The 20,455-nt window shown below is 43.1% G+C and overlaps 1 protein-coding gene across 1 annotated transcript in view; it reads left to right on the top strand.

Moving 5' to 3' along the window:
- CIP2A (cellular inhibitor of PP2A) overlaps positions 1-7,297 on the top strand; it is a 36,073-nt gene extending 28,776 nt beyond the window's left edge. Inside the window, exons 19-21 of the mRNA XM_032765236.2 lie at positions 2,385-2,467; positions 3,082-3,221; positions 5,661-7,297. Coding sequence (XP_032621127.1) covers positions 2,385-2,467; positions 3,082-3,221; positions 5,661-5,831 — 394 coding nt within the window. The 3' untranslated portion in view covers positions 5,832-7,297. The remainder of the gene's footprint in view (positions 1-2,384; positions 2,468-3,081; positions 3,222-5,660) is intronic.
- Positions 7,298-20,455: the final 13,158 nt, after the last annotated feature.

The raw sequence follows: 20,455 nt of genomic DNA, 5'->3' as shown, positions 1-20,455 counted from the left end.
AGGAGAACTTGAGGTAATGTATAATACCTGAGACTACTAACAGTGTATTTTATGGAACTTAATAGGTTTCAAAATTCCCTTCTAAAGTATAAGGATTCTCTCTACTCATGCAGAATATTGCTTTTGTCAGCAGATGGGGTCAAAAGTTTTGCTAATTAAGTAATGCCCTCTCATTAGAGGGCATCTTAAATCAGTGCCAGAGATTATTGAAATTCACTATCATTTAACTACTGTGGGCCAAATTTTAGTCTTTGAGGCAGACAACTTTCTATTAGAGTCTAATAGGAGTTTGATTAGTCTATGGCTAAATTTGATAGTCTTTTTTAGTACTGGTAGTAGTCAAGGCAATAGAGACTTTGATAGCTGGTAGTAGTCAAGGCAATAGAGAACTTGACAAAGAAGATGACTCTTAAATTCTCTTTTCTATGATTGTAGAGCTTCTGACTTGTTCATCGCTTTCCTCTATAGCAGGGGTCTTCTGTACAACTTGAAGTAATGGTGGTAGATGGCTGGCCTTCATTGCAGTGGGTTAACCTATAATCACTACTGTAATTCAATATATAATTCACTTTTGCTGCACTTCATTCTCCTCCTGTGATGCAGGGCTTGAAACATGTTCAAACATCAATTACTAATTTAATTTCTTTCTTTACTTCACAAGCACAGGTATACTCCCATACTACTATATCAAATGAGCAAGAATTCTGAATTTTGTTTTTCTTCCATCGTTCCTAATCCATCAGAGTAACACCTGACCCAGCTTTTTAAGAATAGAAACTACAGTTTGTTGCAACTTGATGGTCTGACAAGAGCAGGGGGGCAGGCAAACTTATCTTTTACTGCAGCAGCTGAAGGAAGAGGCTTCCTGGTTGTAAACAACAACAAAAAATTCATGTTTCTAACTGATATTTTAAAGGATGGTACTATTCTGCAAAATGACAGAGTAAGGCCAGATCATTTTATTTATAAAGTGAATTTAATTTTTCTAGCTGCCAGCCTGAAGGTCAAGCTGCAGTATTCCTGGCTCTTGTAGTGCCAGTAGTAAACATTCTGCAATCAGAATTCAGTTAACTAGTCTGATTTGTGAGACAGAATGGAATGCCGTTCACATTAGTAGGTGTAAAAATGCGTATTAGCAATCAAGTATTACTCAGTGCACCAGAAAGCTGTTCTGCATTTCACATGGCCGTTTTCAGATTATCTATTGTGGTAGTGCCTAGGGACCCTGGTGTAATAGGTACTGTGAAATAAATAACAGTCCACTTCCCTTCACCCCCTTTCCCCAACCCTGCGAATTTCCAGTTAGGATTTAGAAAATAGGCAACAGGTGAATAACAGACAAGCTCTAGGGGGAGGACAGAGTGACACACACTCATGTATTTGCATAAGTTAGGTCATAGTGGTAGAATTGAACTAAACTTAAATTCCCACAATTTAAAATTTTTAACTTAAGCAATTAATACCTTTTTAAAGTATAGATGTGCTACCAGCAAAAAAGATTGTCTAGTACAGTGGTTCTCACTGTACTAGACTACTATCCAGACTACTGTACCTCTTTCAGGAATCTGATTTGTCTTGCATACCCCAAGTTTCACCTCACTTAAACTTTTCTTACAAAATCAGACATAAAAATATGTGTCATAGCACGCTGTTACTGAAAAATCGCTTACTTTCTCATTTTCTCTGTGTGAAATTTTAGTTTGTACTCACTTTGCAAGTGCTTTTTATGTAGCCTGTTGTAAAACTAGGCAGATATCTAGATGAGTTAATGTAGAACCTGGAAGACCTCTGCACACCTCCATGGGTACACATACTCCTGGTTGAGAACCATTGGTCTTAGTGGATGAACAAAATTGTACTGAAAACTTTTCACAGTAGTTGCAGAAGACACCTTTTTTTTTTTTCTTGAAGCAGATTTTTCTAATTTGCTCAATATGGGATAGTGTAATATTAGTAAATCTAAAACACTAGATAAATTTTTTTTAGAGTCTTAGCAGGATGGTTGGGTTCATTTCCTTGGTAATATCAAAAATGCTTTTCTGCTTGTAGTTGTGGGGACTGATTCTCCAGGATTCAAGCTCTAGGAACAAAGGAGACTTCTTAGGATATAGAGTTTCTACTGTGTGTGTTTGACAGAGGGAAGGAAATGAAACTTGAATACTGTATTCTTTCAGCCAAATAAGGAATCAAAAGAATATATTTGTACACCATGGAATTAAAGGTGCACTTTAGCCAGCCTAGCTCAAAAAGAACTTTCCTGACCGTGCAAAGCAATGCTGCACAAGTTATTCTAGCTTGCGGCTGCACAGAAATGGAGACATGAATCTTGCATCTGTCTGTTATCTTTGAAATAACTGGTAATCAGGATTTTCCTGCAATTTCAGAACTATTGCACAATTGATGGAAACAGAAGATCATAGAAAAGAATTACTGAAACAGCTACAGGAAAGAGAGAGTAAAATATCAAGTAAGTCACTATCTGGTTTTGTAAATCTTGTGCTATCCATACTGAATAGAATTAACTGGATTTAAATAGACTCATTGCTGGATTATTTTTTGGTGAACTTCTTAGTTCTGTGGGCAGCTACATTTTTGTTAAATATATCATAAGGCTCAAAATGCACTTCTCTGGCTGCCTTCTGCTCCTGAAAAGCCTGTAACTCTTATTCAAAACATAGACTTAAATATCTATAAACTAAAAAATGAGGAATTCTCTTAAGGACAGATGAGGAAAGTTCAAGGATGTTTAAAAGTCTGCCAAACTTACACTTAAACCATTGCATTTTGCATGCTGTCAAAAACCATAGCTGCTTCCTTGAAAACTTTCTTTTTAGAGCAATCACTAGAAAGTTTTCTGCTAAGCTACAAATTAGACATTAGGTTAGATCATAATTTTCAAAGTCTTCAGTGAATATGAAATGTCTGTAACTACCTACTAAAATTTTGCAGTAGATGGCAGTACTGGGTAATTCATTTATATTAGCAGCCCTGGTGTGTGTAAAATTTAAACATATTGGGAGTTTTACTAGTAATTGGACAAATTAAAACTTGCTAACTGACTCTAAAAAAATCTTTCAAAAGGCTTGCAACAAAAAATAAAGCTTCTAGAAGAAAAACTGAAAGCCCGACAGAAAGAAAAAGCAGATATGGAAGAAACTATTGACATTCTCAGAAAGGAATTAAGTAAAACGGAACAGGCAAGGAAAGAATTGAGCATTAAGGTAAGAATTTTTGTTGGCAGCTTACTGAAAATTATAAAACCCAGAGTTAAAAATAATTGCTAGAGATGAAAAACTAGTATGAAAATGGTAGAAATAGCTAAAGTTAAGGCTGCTCCAGTTTCTTAATTGAGAAAGGGACTTCTGAGATTTAAACCAGAGAGGTATGATTTGGGTTATCTGTGCTGTTAACGCAATGAGCTTCTTTTTGAGTTGGTGTAGATCCACCCTGTCCAGTAAGAGTTATAGATGTGCTTCTGGGAGCCACAATGTCTCCTAACTACCTAACATGTGGAAGAATGCACATATTATACCAGGTTGTGAAAGAGTGGTGTATGTTCTTCTGCAACACTGTTGGGCTCTGTTGGTTAGTCTAGAAGACAGACATCTCTACTTTGAAATTAGTTAGGGATCTGTCCTTGCACTGAGCACAACAAGAGTCTTGCACCTGTTGGTGGCTGTGGAGAGAGGCTCTTGCAAGGGACAACTTGGTCTTTAAATTTGTTTAAATGGGGCTAATACTTACCTTTCAGGGGTGGGTATTGATATTTTTACAGCATTTTGAAGATGCAAATTACAGCAGGTGCTTTTTACCAGTAGTAGTAATCCATTCCCTGGAAATGCAGGCTAATTATCCAGAGACCCTAGTGTCTGATACAAATAGGGTGACCAGGGTGAAAATACTGGGACAGGTGGGGGGGCGAAGGATGGGGAAGAAAGTTATCGGGGCATCTGGTCACCCTAGCTACTGTTGTGGAAAAATTCACCCATGCATCATTTTTGATCAGAGACTCAGCCTGAGGCCTGTTTATTGATAACACACCAACGTGTTGGGGGCAGCAGATATTGGAACAGTTCTCCCAAAGCAAAGCATACAGGAGCTTTTAAAGCTTAAAACTCCAAACAAATTACACACCATTAAGTAATGGCCTCCATATTAGGAATTAAGTTACACATACTTGGGTAATAGTGACCTTATTAGGAATTAGAGAATTAGGGTCTCTTGGTACTTTCCAGTGTTCTTTTGCAACTTTGCCTGGTATGGGTGCACTTTGAGTTAAGGTCTTTTTGGTACTTTCCACATGGTTATAACCTGGCCTTTTTTGGGGTGTTTCTTACACAATTGTCCTTTACAGGGTATAGTTACACAATGGGGCCAATTACACAGTTGGGATAGGGGAGGGCATCTAAAAATTTACATAATTGCTTCACACAATCGGTTATTATATTTCATAAGCAGTAGACACATATTGCAAAATGTTCTTGTTTCGGGGGCTTTCCACCACCTTCCCTTTGTCCTCTTTCCCCCTGCGTCTTAACCTTCGACCGCCGCTGTCAGGGAGCACAACACTTAGCTTAGCTCAGGTTTTGGGCCTGCTAGCTGCAAGACAGGCCTAGACCAAGCAACTAAATGCCTAGACTATCAGGGCTAGCTTAATTTTCCACCACCCTACAAAACTGATAGTGCCCTTGTTCTTACACACATTTGCCTCTGTAAGGGAAAAAAGCTAGTTTTTATTCAACCACAAACTTTTTTGTTTAGGCTTTCACTCAATGTCCTGACCATTAGGAAGATGACAGGACAATAAATAGCTATTTAAAACAAAAATTAATACCCAAACCATTTCTGAAGCATGACAGCGGTAATTATGAACAAAATTTGTGTGGGTGTGGGGGGAAGACGCATCCAAAACAAATCCCTTTTGTTTTGAAATTCTACCTTTGCTATTAAATATTGTGATACAGCATGGCCAGAAGGCAGCATAAGAGTGTTAGCAGGGGGCCTTATTCCCTGCCAAGGGAGGAAGGTTTGCTTTAGATTAACTAGAGCACCTGACTCCAGTTAGAGCACCTGACTCCAGTCATGGGATATAAACCCCTGCTTCAGTCAGACAGGGTGTGGTAGTTGAAGGAGAGAGGTTGGATTTGAGCAGAGTGCAGATTGCAGAAGAGAAGAGTTTGTCCAGAGAGAAATAGAAGGTTTGGAGGATTGCTGCGGTGGATTGGGAAGCCCAACAGAAACCCTAGGTAAGGGGCACCAGGCTTGTATAGAAGAGAGGCAAGAAGCCCTTCACAAGCTGACGGGTATGAGAGGGAAGTAACCCAGGGGAAGAAACCGCTAGTCAAGTGGTTCACCACAACCCCAGGGCCCCTGGGTTGGGACCTGGAGTAGAGGGCGGGCCCAGGTCCCTCCCTCTCCACTCCCCTCCTCCAAGGACACTAGGGGAGTGATTAAGAACTGGTTCAGAGGCAAGCAATAGCGCCCTGAATCTACCCCAGAGAAGAGAGAGCGCGAGATCCAGAGAACAGTACCGGCAATTTGCCACAATATGTTGCTTAAACGTATTACATCAGTTACTTGTCTGTTACACATGAAGTGAAAGTGTTCTGTGATCTGTGTTGTGGAAGAAACTATTGAACTGGTTTTTGTTCATGTTGTAGGCATCTTCCCTCGAAGTTCAAAAGTCCCAACTGGAAGGACGTTTGGAAGAAAAGGAAGCCATAGTAAAACTGCAGCAAGAAGAGCTGAGCAAACATTCTCATATGATAGCAATGATTCACAGTTTAAGTGGTGGTAAACTAAATGCAGAAACTGTGAACCTCAGTTTATAGGGCTCTGTAGTTATAAAGTTTGGTTTTGTGCTATCTTGTACGTTTGTGTAAGTCTAAAGTTTTATACACCATCTTGCCCAAATATCATAGCCCACCTAAAATTGACACAAGCATAAACCATTGTTAATTGAAGAAAAACTTGATTGCTTGTTTTTAAAAAACACTTTGGCTTGAAAAATCTGAGCCATATTACAGAAGGTAGGTCTGCTGCTGCTTTAGTTGAGGTTTAGTGGCCAAATTCCCGGTCACTGCAGTGAGAGCAGGATAAAGCCCTAGTCTTGTTAATGTGACTAACAATCCCTTGACACTGGAATAAAAAGGAGAAAGAGTCCTCTCTTCTTGCTACCCATCCTGTTACTGCCAGTGGGATATACTGACCCTTTCATTATGGAAGGGTTAAGTGCCACTTCTGTAAGTAGACTCAAAATAAGACGTATGGAATATACAGATGTCACATATAGAAATATTAATGCAATATTGATTCCAAATGTCTAAGGTATAAATTTAGAAATAAAATGGAGTCGATAATGTGGATTGAAAGGTAGTGCTTGTTGCAAGAGACCTGTTTTACAGCGAGAACAGTATTAGACATAGCTTTAGTTGAAATTACATTAAGTATTAAAATTGAACTAATATTAGAAATGCCTCCACATATTTGTGAAGGGATATGAATTTGGAAAAAAATGCATACTTGTCAAATTTCCAGAAAGTAGTGTCAATTAGAAAAGGTAGATTTATGGGATACTTTACATCTCTATGCATCTTCAGATATCTTTTAAACTGCATCAGTACATTACTCTTAAATTTTTACAGCACTTTCTTCTGATTCTGAGAGGTGTGCAATTAATTTGTCAGTTTTACCTGGCACACACTAGCTTTTTCAGCATTGTCAATTGTGCATCATATAAATGTTTTTATACTGTTTTAAGCTTACAGTATAAGTAATTTTGCCATTTTCGTATGAAGAAAAATTTTATATTTTTACGCAGAAGATGTGCTTTTTTGGAGTCATGGGAACATTATTTTCCTTGTAACTTACTAAAATTGGACGTGTGACATAACATGTCTACAACCTCAAATTTCAAGAATGGCTGTGTGCATTTTAGAAAAAACATTATAGCAGCATTTTGAATGATGTAACGTGTGCCACAATTATATTATTACTGCCATTATTTTACTATTTATTTTGCACTGACCAAACTTTAAGGTCTTGCCATAAGTGTAGATGCCTTAAGTTTTCTCAGTTATATTGTGGGTCCACCTTTTTAAATCTGCGCAACTACAGAGTCTGAGCACAATCGTTTACATATTAGACACATTTGTAATCTCTAGCTGAATAGTGGCTATTTTAACTTGCTTATCAATTGTATATTTATTATGACTTGGTGTATCTTTTGGCTGTTGGCCAGTTTATAGATGTCGTTGGTGTCCATGACGGGAAGGGGAATAAAAAAAATTATTCCATATTTTGTTTGTTGTTCTTATATGCTATAATAGAAAGTATTGGGCAACCTTAATTATAGATACAGTTACAAGTCAATCTATTCCAGTTTTGATGCATTTTCCAGAATTTGATAATGGGTGCTTTAGAAGGTAAAAATTTTATTACCAGCTCAGTTGCTTGTCAGTTTTTTAGACTGTATGCATATATTATATCGAGAAAATAGACTGTTAGCTAAAATGTATAGTTTTAGCGTAAAGGGTTAACACATCTGAGGAATGTCATAAAATCATTTTACAGGCACGGGTATATTTTTGAAAAACCATTCTCAGGGGTGAAAAGATAATCAATGTTTTCACCAGGCAAAAACTTCTGTATGTATGGTAGTACTTAGTCAAAGTATCAAGCATTTTACTAATTTAGCTGATAAATGTTGATATGGCATTTTTCTCCCCTTTTAAAAATAGGCATTCTGATCACTGAATTGAGACTATTCAATAAAAAAATTTCATGGCCACAGCCAATTAATTAATGAATGTTTGAGTTTAGTACACAGAATCCACAAAGATAAACACTCTATATAAATGTTTCTGTAGAAATGTACTACCCCAATTTTGCTTTTCTAGCTGAGCCTTATTAATACTCTTTAACAAATGAACATGCATGCATGAAACCACTTTGGCCAAACTTGTGTTTTGGTATTACTTGTAATTTGCATTCTCTAACCTGTAATACTGAATATTACTTAATGGAATTTACAAACAACTTAGGCATATTTTAAACAAAGCACTTTCTGCCAGTCATAATTAAATCCTGTTTTGGTGGGGGGGGGGGAATTTGAGATGTTTATGCATTAATTACTATATTATAATTAAGCATAGTTCCCCTTGACTTCAGTTGCAGGCATTGGAGCGTCTGCAAATCAAAACCCAAGAGCCTCAAGTTGTGCACACAGAAAATAATTAGTGACTCCAGGCAAAAAGTTTGGCTTAAGGCACTTGTCTAGCATTACTCAGGTACTCTTTGGCAGAAGCAGGGATAGAATCCATTTCTCTAAGGCAGCATTCAGATACCTAAATGGAGGCTTTCCTTTCTCTTTCTACAATCCCTTGCCTTATTTATTACACACTTCTGCAACAAATGATGCAAGGCTCCTACAGACAACTGCCTCCTTCACTACACAACTCTGCCTCAGAGTAGAACTATTATGTGCACTAAATGAGGCAGAGGTCTTACTTTAAAAAAAAAAAACAAAAAAAAAAAACATGTAATTAAGACCATCATAATGCATACACACGAGGGAGAACTGAATTAAGTTTGCACAAACAACCTGAATTCTGGCACTTAACCTTTGAGTGGTTGGCCTTTCAATTTGAATGCTCTTAATATAGTGTGTGTATGTAATTTCCTAGGTCTCTTTAAAAACCAAAAACAAATTCTATCAGATGGCATCAGATTCAGACCTATGGATCATCAGCAGGGTTTGAAATCTTTAGAGCCATGGTAGACTTCTGCCACTTGAGCTGAATTAATAGTAATTTAGAGCAGTAGTAGGTTGTCATCCTCTATGTGAACCAGCATTTGAGTGGGATGGAACGCTTTTTACCACAGGTATAGGGTGACTGCAGAAGAATGGTAAAACTTGGGAATCTTTGATTCCATTCCACGGTCCATAGGGGAGGATTCTTTTAATGGGCAAAGGCCCTTCTCATTCCCCAAGCTTGACCCCCATTTCTGCTCTGCCCCTTTCAACCTCTCTCTGCCAGGTTCTGTCTTCCCCACCGCTGTTCATCATTCCCATCTCCATTTCCCATCTCAGTCTTCCTGCCCATTAAGTCCTAATCTTTCCCTTTCAGACTATATGTCATAAACAGATAAGAAAAGTTAATTGCACAGAAGTACTTTATATCTCTTTACCTATAAAGGGTTAACAAGTTCAGTAGGCTTGGCTGTCACCTGACCGGAGAACCAATCAGGGGACAGGATACTTTCAAATCTTGAGGGAGGGAAATTTCTGTGTGTGCTGTTAGTTTTTGGTGGTTGTTCACTCTGGGGGCTCAGAGGGACCAGACGTGCAACCAGGTTTCTCTCCAATCTCCTGATACCAGGCTCTTATAAGTTCAAAATAGTGAGTACTAGATAGATACAGCGAGTTAAGCTTTATGTTTGTTTTCTTTATTTGGCAAATGTGCATTTGACTGGAAGGATTTAATTGTGTTATTTGGCTGAAAGGAGTCTCAAATTGTATTTTGCTGAGAAAGGATTTTAAATTTGTACTTGAGCTATACTTGGCTGGGAGGGTATTCCCAGCCTATAGCTTTGAAAAACCCTGTACCTGTTCCATTTTAAATTTCAAATAAATTTTTTCTCTCTTTTAATTAAAATTTCTTGTTTAAGAACCTGATTGTTTTTTTTATTTTCTGGTGTGAGACCCCAGGGAGGACAAGGGTCTGAATTCACCAGGGAATATGGTTGGAACGAAGGAGGGAAGGGGGAGAGGTAGGCTAAATTTCTCTCGGTGACAGATTACTTCTCTCTCAGGAAGAGTCTGGGCGGGGAAAGAAAAGGACGGGAGGAGGAAGGTAGGCATTTTTCCTCTCGTTTAAGATTCAAGTGAGTTTGATCACAGTGATCTTTCCAAGGGTAATCCAGGAGGGGAAGCCTGGGAGAGCAAACGGTGGGGAAGGGTTTACTTTCCTTGTGTTAAGATCCAGAGGGTCTGGTCTTGGCGTCCCGGGCAAGGTTTTGGGGGGACCAGGGTGTACCAGGCACTGATAATTCCTGGTTGGTGGCAGCGCTACAGGTTCTAAGCTGGTAATTAAGCTTAGAGGAATTCATGCTGGTACCCCATCTTTTGGACGCTAAGGTTCAGAGTGGGGATTTGTACCATGACACTATACCAATCCTGCCCCACTAACTCCTTATTGGCTCCTCATCTGCTCTGTCTCCCTATTCTCACTTTGGTCTCTATAGCAACTGCTCCCAGTCCCAATGTCCCTCCAAGGGATCCTCATCCAATTTCAATGACCCCACTCTTTGGCTCCTTTGTCTCAATTCTCTGCCTGCCCCTTAACTTCTTACTACTTCAAGTACCATCCCTATGGGTGCTCCTTTTTAGGTGTCTGTGTCCTGCGTCTACAGCTCCTAACTGCAGGAATCAATCTGTCTCCTGAGGTAGTAAATTCTCATGAGGAAGGGTCCCTGAAGGGGATCAGAGAACTTCAGTAACAGTGTCGATCTGGCCCACACATGCGCAGTCTCCGCTTTTGCTGCGCCAGGAGGATAGGCAGCGCACACAGGCTAATCCTCCTCAGTCCCTTCTTAACCACCCTGGCTAGAGTCTCAGAGACCTAGTTGTTCACTGGCTGATTGTTAACTCTCTTACTTTTGCTAAATTTTAGCTTCCTTTGAAACCTCTTTTGTTTCTTTCCTCATGCTAGATATTTATTTGGCCATGCCTGCTTTTATTAAAAATTAAAATAAAAAAAAAAGGGGGAAGGGCAAGAAGTTCTGTTACACAGTAGAAAGTCCTCCATGCGATGCACTTACCTGCAGAAGTGGTCAAGGTTTCAGATTTGGTGCACGTCCCAACAAATCTCTCCAGTGTCAGCAACTTCTCCACATATTCTGAAACATGCTCTGACCTTTAAAAAAATCAGGGTTATCCTTGAGCTCTCTCTGGGTCCACCTAGCAGTCATCACAGTGTTTCACCAACCCATGAAGGGATACGCACTACTATCATACCTACCCACCAAAAGGTTCTTAAGGGAATAACAAACCTCTTCCCTCAACCTCGGCTTCCTACCCCGTCATGGGACTCAAACCTGGTACCGAAAGGACTGACCAGGTCCCTCTTTGAACCTGTAGCTACCTGTTCACGGACAACCTATTGATCAAAATGGCCTTTCTGAAAGCAGTTACCTTGAATAGAAAAATAGGGAAGATCCCCTGACGCAGTATTCTTCCCTGACAAGGTTACACTCAGGCCACATCCAAAGTTCATTCCCAAGGTAACCATCTCTTTTCATATGAACCAGTCAGTCCACCTTCCCATCTACCCCAAGCCTCACCAAGACAATAGGGAGGTCATACTGCATACCTTAGATGTTAGGAGAGCCCTAGCATTCTACCTCAATAGGACAAGAGCCTTCAGGATGTCCTGAAAGTGTTCCTCTCTATGGAGGAAAGATCTAAGGGTTCAGCGATATCAGTCCAAAGACTCTCTAAGTGAGTCTCAGACAATGCTACCAAATTCCGTGGTACTGTTATCTGTGACTGACCCAATGCCGAAGTCCCAGCCCTCCAGAAGGACTGTGCTCGGGAGTCACCTACAATTCAGCACCCAATAAGGACACTATTCAAAGAAGAAGTTACTCACTTTGTGCAGTAACAATGGCTGTTTGACATATGTCCCTCTCTGGTGGTACTCAACCTGCCCTCCTCCCCTCTACTTTGGAGTTCTCGTTTATGACTCTGCAGTAGAGAAGGAACTGAGGATGGTTAGTCCATGTGTGCTGGTTAGCCTCATGGAAGAGAGGGGAATAATCACTTCCCTGGATCTGCTGGCAATGCTCCTATTAATACAGCCCCAATGCTGTTGGCCTTCTTAGCAACAACGGCACACTGCTGACTCGTATCCAGCTTCTCATCCACTGTAATCCCCAGGAGTTGGGAGGTTTGGGGGGAAGCCCGGACCCGCACCTACTAGGATACACTCTCGTTCAGCCCAGCGGACCTGTGGATTCGCAAACTGCCTGTAGTGCCTGCGCTGTAACAGCTGCAGCAACAGCTACAACTCCTGGGTACTCCCCATGGCCTCCTCCAACACCTTCTTATCCTCACCCACAGGAATCCTTTCCTCTGGTGTCTGATAAATGCTGTCCTCCTCAATCCTCGCAGCAGTACACCACACTCACTCTCAGCTCTCAGAAGTATGTAGTTACTTTCACTTTCGTGCAAGTTAAAATTGCATGTTTGACGCACTTATTGTTCCCCGTTCTCTGTTGGTAACTCTCAAACTCGTCCTCGTCTCCCCTCTACTTTGGAGTGTCTTCGTTTATGACTCTGCAGTAGAGAAGGAACATTGTACGGATGGTTAGTCTATGGTGCGTTTTAGCCCTCAATGGAAAGAGAGGGGAATTAATCCTATTCCTCCTGATCTGCTGGCAATGCCCTCCATTAAATACAGCCCCCATATGCTGTTTCGTGCCCTCTTAGTAGCAACAAACGGCACAATGCTGCTGACTTCTGTATCCATCTTCTCTACCACTCTGTACCACTCCCCAAGTTCCTTTCTGCAGCCAATTCTGAGACTGGCTTAGCCAGTCGGCCTTGTCCCCGCAGCTTGTACCTACAGTGCATGGATTCTTCCTCCTCAAGTGGCAGGAACTCCTGCCACTCCTGTCCTTGTTGATACCTCTTCCTCTATTCTAATTCTTTTGAACCCCAGTTCTCCAATTTGTCTAGTATGCCGTGCCCGGACCCTATCTTCTCCTAGCGTACTTCTCCCTCTCAGCTTAGTGTCTATCTTGCAAAGCTTCTGAAGGATGCATAAATTTGTCCCATCATCCAGATTGGTTACCACTCAAGAAGTTGAACAAAATCTGTTTGATTACCTTCGGCCCTTCAACTCAAAATCATAACCATATCTCTGTTTGAGGTCCCAACACGATCTAGCCGCTTTCTATCACAACTCTTTATAGTCTCATTCCCCAGTCCCATACTACGTATTAGATTGCTGGCAAGTAATACCGTGGGAGACCGTATCAAAAGCTTTAACTTAAAGGTCCAATGAATAGATCACATCCTACCACTTTCCCAGGCACCCTATCCACTAGAGTCAGATTATCTCATGCAATTAGAAGGCAATCAGGTTGGTCAGGCAATGACTTCCTTTGGTGAATCCTGTTGACTGTTCATGAATCACCCTCCCTAACTCCAAGGCTTCAAATTGATTTCTGAGGATCTGCTCCATGAATTTTGCTGGGTACGAAAGTGAGGCCTGACCGGTCTGTAGACCCCGGTTTTCTCTTTCTCCTTTTTAAATAGGGCACATTATTGCCTTTTTCCAATTGTCTGGGACCTCCCCCGATGCCACATAATTTCATCACAAGATAATGTCCAAATGGTGAGCTACCTGCGAATCATCAGCAACCAGCTCTCTCTAGCCATTAAGAATCTCGGCCACCTCCCATGGACTTGGTGATAATGTTCAGTCCCTTCCTAAATAAGTAGTTCTCCGTAGAACTCTTGTTCTTACCCTGGAATGGGCTGTCACAACTCCTCACCCATACTGTGTTGCTCAGTGTCAGCTCCTGGGAGCTGGTAATCCGTAAAAATGCTACCGAGCTCACGTATATCTTCACAATGTATTGAATTGCTGATATTAATTATAGTAGGTTTAATATGTAACGATATTAAGCAGAGTCAGGAAGACATTACCCCTGACACCTGATGGTGAATTGAGGAGTGTGAAACGAATATCCGAGAAGTTCGAAGGTGTGTGAAGATTTGCATTGGATACCACCTCACACTAGCATAAACCCACAGCACTTGGGATGGGTGATTTTAACAAGCTCTGGATCCCCACTTTCTTTGTTATTGGGGCAGGAGAAAAATGAAAAGTTTTGTCACCTGACTGTGATTGTCGTGAAGCTGGGGAGCTGTGGACTGCTTTGTGACAAAAATGGACTCAACCTCAGTTTTTGGGGTGGTACTTCTAAACAGATGGGACAGGGGTTCCAAATCCCTATGAATGAATGAGAGGGTAGGGACTGGTGTGTGTTACGTGCACCTATAGCTATGATATGGTCCCTTTTGAGGCCTGGAACAACCACTTGCACATCCTCCTCTTCTCCACTGTTAAAGAGTAGAGCTAATTTTGATTCCATTAGAGTCTATCTAGAGACTGGCTGAGCTAAATTCAATGTTGGACCAATGGTGCACCAGCACCAGGGCTCCCCTACTAAGAGCTGAATCACTAAAAAGAGCTGAAACTGAGTGCTGTGTTAAACTAAGTGGGATCTGAAGACCTTATCCTTGATTAAGCGGCTGCAGAGCTGAGCAGCAGTGTTGAGATGCAGCCCATGGAACAGTGAGCAGAGTGAAGCAAGTTTTGCAGGGCAGCTGGAGGAGCAGCGGCAAGCTGGTTGTGGGGAGGCTCCGGTGTCGGTGAAGGCTGCAACAGAATTCTCATGGAGAGGCAGAGCAAGTTGGCCCTGGCTCCCACGTAAGGTGCCCCCTTAACACCCTGTGTGGACTTCCCGCCCCTCCCCAATTTCCACCCAGCTTGGGGGGAGTGGTAAAACTCTACAGATAAACTCTTGAACATCTGGGGTGGCAGACTGACCAGAGACTTTTGGGTTGTTGGACTTGGGTGATTGGACTTCTAAGACCCTAAGGGAAAAAAGGACATTGCCAAACATACTTGGAGGTGGGGTTTTTGTTTATGGTTTGTGTTAATAACCCTGTTTGTGGTGTTTCTCCAATGGAGATGGCCGCATTGATTTCCTTTCTTTATAAAAAGATTTTGTTGTACACTCAGACTCCGTGCTTGCGAGAGGGGAAGTATTGCCTCCTAGAGGCGCCCAGGGGGTATGGTATGTAAGTGTCCCCAGGTCACTGGGTGGGGCTCGAGCAGTTATGCATTGTGTTACTGAAACGGAACCCCTGGATACTGGAACCCAGCCCTTGTTTGCTAGCCAAGCATCAGAGGGGCAAGAAGGGGTTACATTTTTGGGGGCTCGTCCAGGGAGTCCCTGGGTCAGTACCGCCTCGCAAGCACCTGTTGAAGTGTTCCACTGTAATTGGGAAAATATTGAGTGATTCTATAATTTTGGAGGAAATTGGGCTTTGTTTGTATAATGGCTAATAATGTCGGAGTTTAGTTGGCCCCAGTCCTGCAGCGATCTAGCCTCAACGGGCGGCAGACCCAGCCTATGATTGGGCAAAAAGCACTGGGGATGATATTGGAAAAGATTGTGTTGGCCTATGCTACGATCAAACTTCTGTCGTTAAGTTAAGGTTATTTGCTGGGGAAGAGGAGTTTTGAACCTGGTTGCAGAGCATACCAACTGAAATGCCTGCAATGGGAGTGGGCCGTACCGATGTAAGAAAAAGCGAAGCGACGTCTAATAGAGAGCCTTAGTGGCCCGCATTAGATGTAATTCGCCAGCCCTGAAGCTCATTGACCCTGGGGTCATGGTGAAGGACTGCCTAGAGGCCCTTGATAATAAACCTTGGGAGTGTAGAAGGGCCCTGAAGACATTACTGTAAATTCCTTAATTCCCGACAGCAAAGGGGGAGAAAATTTCAGCCTATATACAGAGGCTAGGAGAGACGGGCTTCAGAGAGCTGTTTATGAGGGGAGCAGTGGCCTGCTGATGCAGATGGATCAGACCAGACGTGGCTCAAAGTTGTAAAGAGGGACTTCAGTAATCAGAAGAAACCCGATCCTAACTTCATCTATCTCCGACTAAGAGAATTGGTCAAAGGAACAGTCCCCTCGACGTTACTCCCAGCTGAATAATTAGGAGGTCATGGGAAGAGGAAGAAAGGCAGGCGGCCAGCGAAGTGTTGGGAAGCCCAAACATTGTGAACCAGCCAGCACAGACGGCCACTAGCCAATGGCGCAGTGTACTGATGGTTGATAGCACCACAGAGGAACTCTGCCCCAACAAATGCAGGTGCCTGACGGAAACGGATTAGCTGAGCTGCATAAGCATCATTGACCAATAGCTAAGATTTCCAGGAATAAGGAGCCTCCAGAGTGCTGTGATGAGGGAGACCGTCAGTCATCCATGAGCCACTGTCCCCACCCCGGCCGAAGGGGGAAAGGAGCAATTCTTTTGCTTACCCGGTGTGGTCAGGAGTGGGCCAGCAGTGCTGCTAAAACTGCCAATAAGGAAGAGAACCCCTCCTAGTTGTATGAAAAGCTGAGGATCAGTTGGGAGATTCCAGGTAGCTGCCAGAAGGTCGGTGGACGGAGACACCACCTAAGGCCTACAGGATTTGAAGATTCCCCCCAGAAGAGACGCATCCAGCTGGGAAATCCCTGCAGGACCTGATAGGGCTCGAGCAGAGGGTCATGGTGAGGATTTAAGAGGGCGGAGTGATAAAGCCAGTTGCTTGACACTTTTGGATTCTCAAAAGTGACTATTATATTTTCAGTCATTCTACCAACAGATGCTTAGGCACCTGCCTATACAGGCAACTGACTTGGCAATTGGTCTGTGTGTGGCCTCAGCATGGATAATACCCCTATCAAGGGTATGTCATAGTGCACCTGGAATTCCCAGAAGAAGATTGCCTGGAGTAAAGCAAAGAGGTAGATCCACAACAGCTGGCCTTTAATATGCTCCTGGACCCGAAAAGGGCACCTCTGATGTGCTCCTGTGGCTGATAGGCGACCAGCCAGTCCCAGAACACACCGCGGTCTTAGTCCAAGTCTCTTCAAAGGTGCTTCCCGCCAGATTACTACCGCACAGACGACGGGGTATGAAGGGAGGAGAACAAGTACCATGAGTTACCCCCTGAATGATCACATATACAACGTCTTATGTGGGCTGAACTGCCTATAGGATTTTCAAGGATCGGAGAGCGCTGCTAAAAACGAAAGACATCTGAGCTACCCAATCTGGGGGCGCTGAAGTACAATGGGTACAACCCCACTTAGTAGTGCCTTGTCGCAAGGAAACGGAGCATGAGAAGTACTTGTCATGAGTACGCTCCGGGTACATCTTGAAAGGCAAGTAAAGGGGCCACTAAGCATGATAGAAGCGAGAGAAAGGCCCTCTCACCCCGCACGGGGGGGGTGGTGCTGAAAGGAGGAGCTCCTGGAAGGTGGGATGCTTGGTCGCCCTTCAAGTGGATGTCAATAACCCTTAGCCTGACTGAAGCCCAGGAAAAAAAGGGTGGACTATAACTGATTGCCTAATGAAGGAATCAGGTAAGATGGTTTGTTGTGAGGTCTCCTTTGGCCTGCCAACAGGAGAACAAAAGATAAGCAGAACCCTCTTCGGAGCTCTGAAATCAATTTGAAAAACCCCAAGTGTGAAGACTCAAAGTCGACTATACGACCCAGCAAAGTTTGATTTTTGAGATTAACCATTGTCCCGAGGAGTGGAAAGATCTGCCTGAGAAGAAACTCTGTGAAAAGAGCAAGGTGTTCTCATGCATGAAGTGGGATGGTGGGATGTGAAATGAGTAGAGCACAACAATCAGACAAAGACTCTTGACCCTTTCAGAGAGAGATCTAGAAGCTTGCTCCTCTCCGATGGAAGATATGTGACATAATCTTCAAAGAGCTGGTTGCAAATGGCATCATTAACAGAGTCCCGCAGCTCATACACCTCACCCATTGGGGTCCGTAAAAAGAATGGGAAAAATCTGGATGGTATGGACTACCAGCACCCCTAAATCCGCTGGTACTGTGGTTGACCAGTACACAATGCCTCGAGCTTCCACAGAATGCCTTAGGACTGTTTGCTGGCATCATATCTACACCAGCCGAACACCATCACAGGACCTAACCAGATCAGCCACACTATCACTGGGTCATTCACTTTGCACATCCACCAATGTAAATATATTGCCATCGTATGCCAGCAATTGCCCCTCTGCATATGTACATCGGCCAAACTGGACAGTCCCTATTGGAAAAGGGTTAATGGACACAAATCAGACATTAGGAATTGGCAATATACAAAAACCTGTAGGAGAGCCCTTTCAACCTCCCTGGCATCACTATAGCAGACCTTAAGAGGTGGCCAATCCTGCAGCAAAAAAGACTTCAGGATCAGACTTCAAAGAGAAACTGCTGAGCTTCAGTTTCATCTGCAATTTGACACCATCGCTCAGGATCTGAACAAAGACTGTGAATGGCCTTGCCCAGCTACAGAAGCAGTTTCTCCTCTCTTGGGTTTTCACACCTCAGCTGCTAGAACAGGAAGGCGGCCTCATCCTCCCCCTGATTGAACTAACCTCGTTGATCTCTAGCCTTGCTTGCTAGCAATAGCATATATATATACCTGCCCCTGGAAATTTCCACTACATACATCCGACGGAAAGTGGTATTTTCACCCCGACGAAAGCTCTATGCTCCCAAATGTCCTGTTAGTCTATAAGGTGCCACAGGATTCTCTGCTGTCCCCCCCCCCCCCTCTGGAGCTGGTTTGCATTGATTTCTTGGTCTTTAGAAGTGGACAAGAGGAATAATTGGGAACAATCCTAGGTAGTGACCGACCATTTATACGCGATATAGCGCAGGCATCTCCCACACGTGATAAAGGGCCGAACCACTGTCGCTCGAGGTTATTGTGGAAAAATATTTCTCAGTTTATGCATGGATTCCCAGCCCCGGATACACTTGCAATCAAGGACGAGACTTTGATGTCAGCCCCTTCTGAAGGAGGTGCTGAGAATAAGCAGGTATTAAAAAGTCCCCCCGAGGGACAACCGCCCTACCAACCCACAAGGTGACCCTCAGCCAGAGAGGTTCACCGAACTCTATTAGATATGTTAGGGACTTTGCGGCCAGAGCAGAAGGCACCTGGAGCCAACATGTTGCATTTCTGGCGCACGCTTACAATGCCACAAAGAATGATGCTACGGGAGTCACCCCAATCTCTTTGAGTGTTTGGGCTAGAACCGAGACTACCCATAGATCTGTGCATTTGGAGTATCAGAGGATGCGATAGCTATGAAACCCTATCAGCATATATGTATCCTGACTGACGAGAAAAAGTTGCAGGATGCTTATCAACTTAGCTACGTCTGCAGCTCGGAAGGACGCCAGACCGCAACAAACAGCGATATGATGCAGGTTGGCACCTGCAAGAGCTTCCAGCCAGGGGACAGGAGTCCTGCTGCGAAATTGCTGGGTGTTGCTGGCAAAACAAGATAGCTGACAGATGGAAGGCATACCTTACTTGGTGATGGGAAAGCTAGGCGAACCTGCCCTGGGTCTACAAGATCAAACCTGAAGAGGGTCCAGGGCAGACCAAAACAGTGCATAGAAACCTTTTCCCCTGTGGGGGAATTGGTAGGCAGGCCCTATGAGATGGGCCACAACAGCGGGGGGGCAACTGGGCAGAACGAAGGTGCTGTACCAAAGCCGCCTTCCAACGTGGACAGCCGGCTTCCTGCAGCTAACCTACCCCTACTCAGCACATCTGACAGTGAGTCTGAGGAGGAAGACACAACCATGGTGTATCCTGGGATGAATACAAGATTCCAGTCTCAATCAGCTGAATCAAAAAAAAACACCTCCTCTTCCACCCTAAACCATATAGCAGAAGTATTTAGGCCCATTCCTGACACTCCTGAGCCACTGGTGGAACCCCCGTGTGATGACATACATAGGTTATTGGACAATGGCGACACACGGAGGATGTCCGGAGCACCTGTGACCCTCCACTGTTAGAACTAGAAATCCAGGGGCCTATGCCAGTATCCAAGAAGAACTCACAAGAAACCTCCCCATCCATCACTCAAGAGGATGTCCCCCCTACCACAGCAACAGAGACTTAAGTTGAGTTTGTTGGCTAGTGATCTAGATACGTGGATAAGTAGATCGATTTGGGAAAAGTCGAGAAAGGGAGATCTAAAATTCTGTCAGATCAATGCAGAGAATTGCAAAAGTTCACCTGTAGCTTTCAGTAGTGAACAATCTTTGCACTGCCAAGATCTGTTAGCTGTGTGCCAGGAGCCTTAGGGCTGCATATATTTTTTCATTTACATTTTACATAGTCTTTTAAGCTGAGATAAAACCATGTAGCTCCATATGCTAATGATGCAGGTTCATCTGGTAGGTGTTATCTTGACTAGTTGAAATTTATGAGACTTTTGTTTCAAACAGTGCTTTTTTAGGGAGGCTTCTTTGTTTATAGCAGTCTAACATAACTGGATGACACCTAGAGCAGTGGTTCTCAAACTTTTGTATTGGTGACCCTTTCACATAGCAAGTCTGAGTGTGACCCTCCCCGCCATAAATTAAAAACACTTTTTTATATATTTAACACCATTATAAATGCTGGAGGCAAAGCGGGGTTTGGGGTGGATGCTGACAGCTTGTAACCCCTCAGGTAATAACCTTGTGACCCCCCTGAGGGGTTCCAACCCCCAGTTTGAGAACCCCTGACCTAGAACAATGTTACTAGGTTAACTCCACTAAACGTGGTTGGT

Source organism: Chelonoidis abingdonii, chromosome 1 (assembly GCF_003597395.2).
Source record: "Chelonoidis abingdonii isolate Lonesome George chromosome 1, CheloAbing_2.0, whole genome shotgun sequence".
In the NCBI taxonomy this organism is placed as follows: Eukaryota; Metazoa; Chordata; order Testudines; family Testudinidae; genus Chelonoidis; species Chelonoidis abingdonii.
Note: the sequence above shows the minus strand (reverse complement) of the source record. Positions and strands in the feature narration are given on the sequence as shown.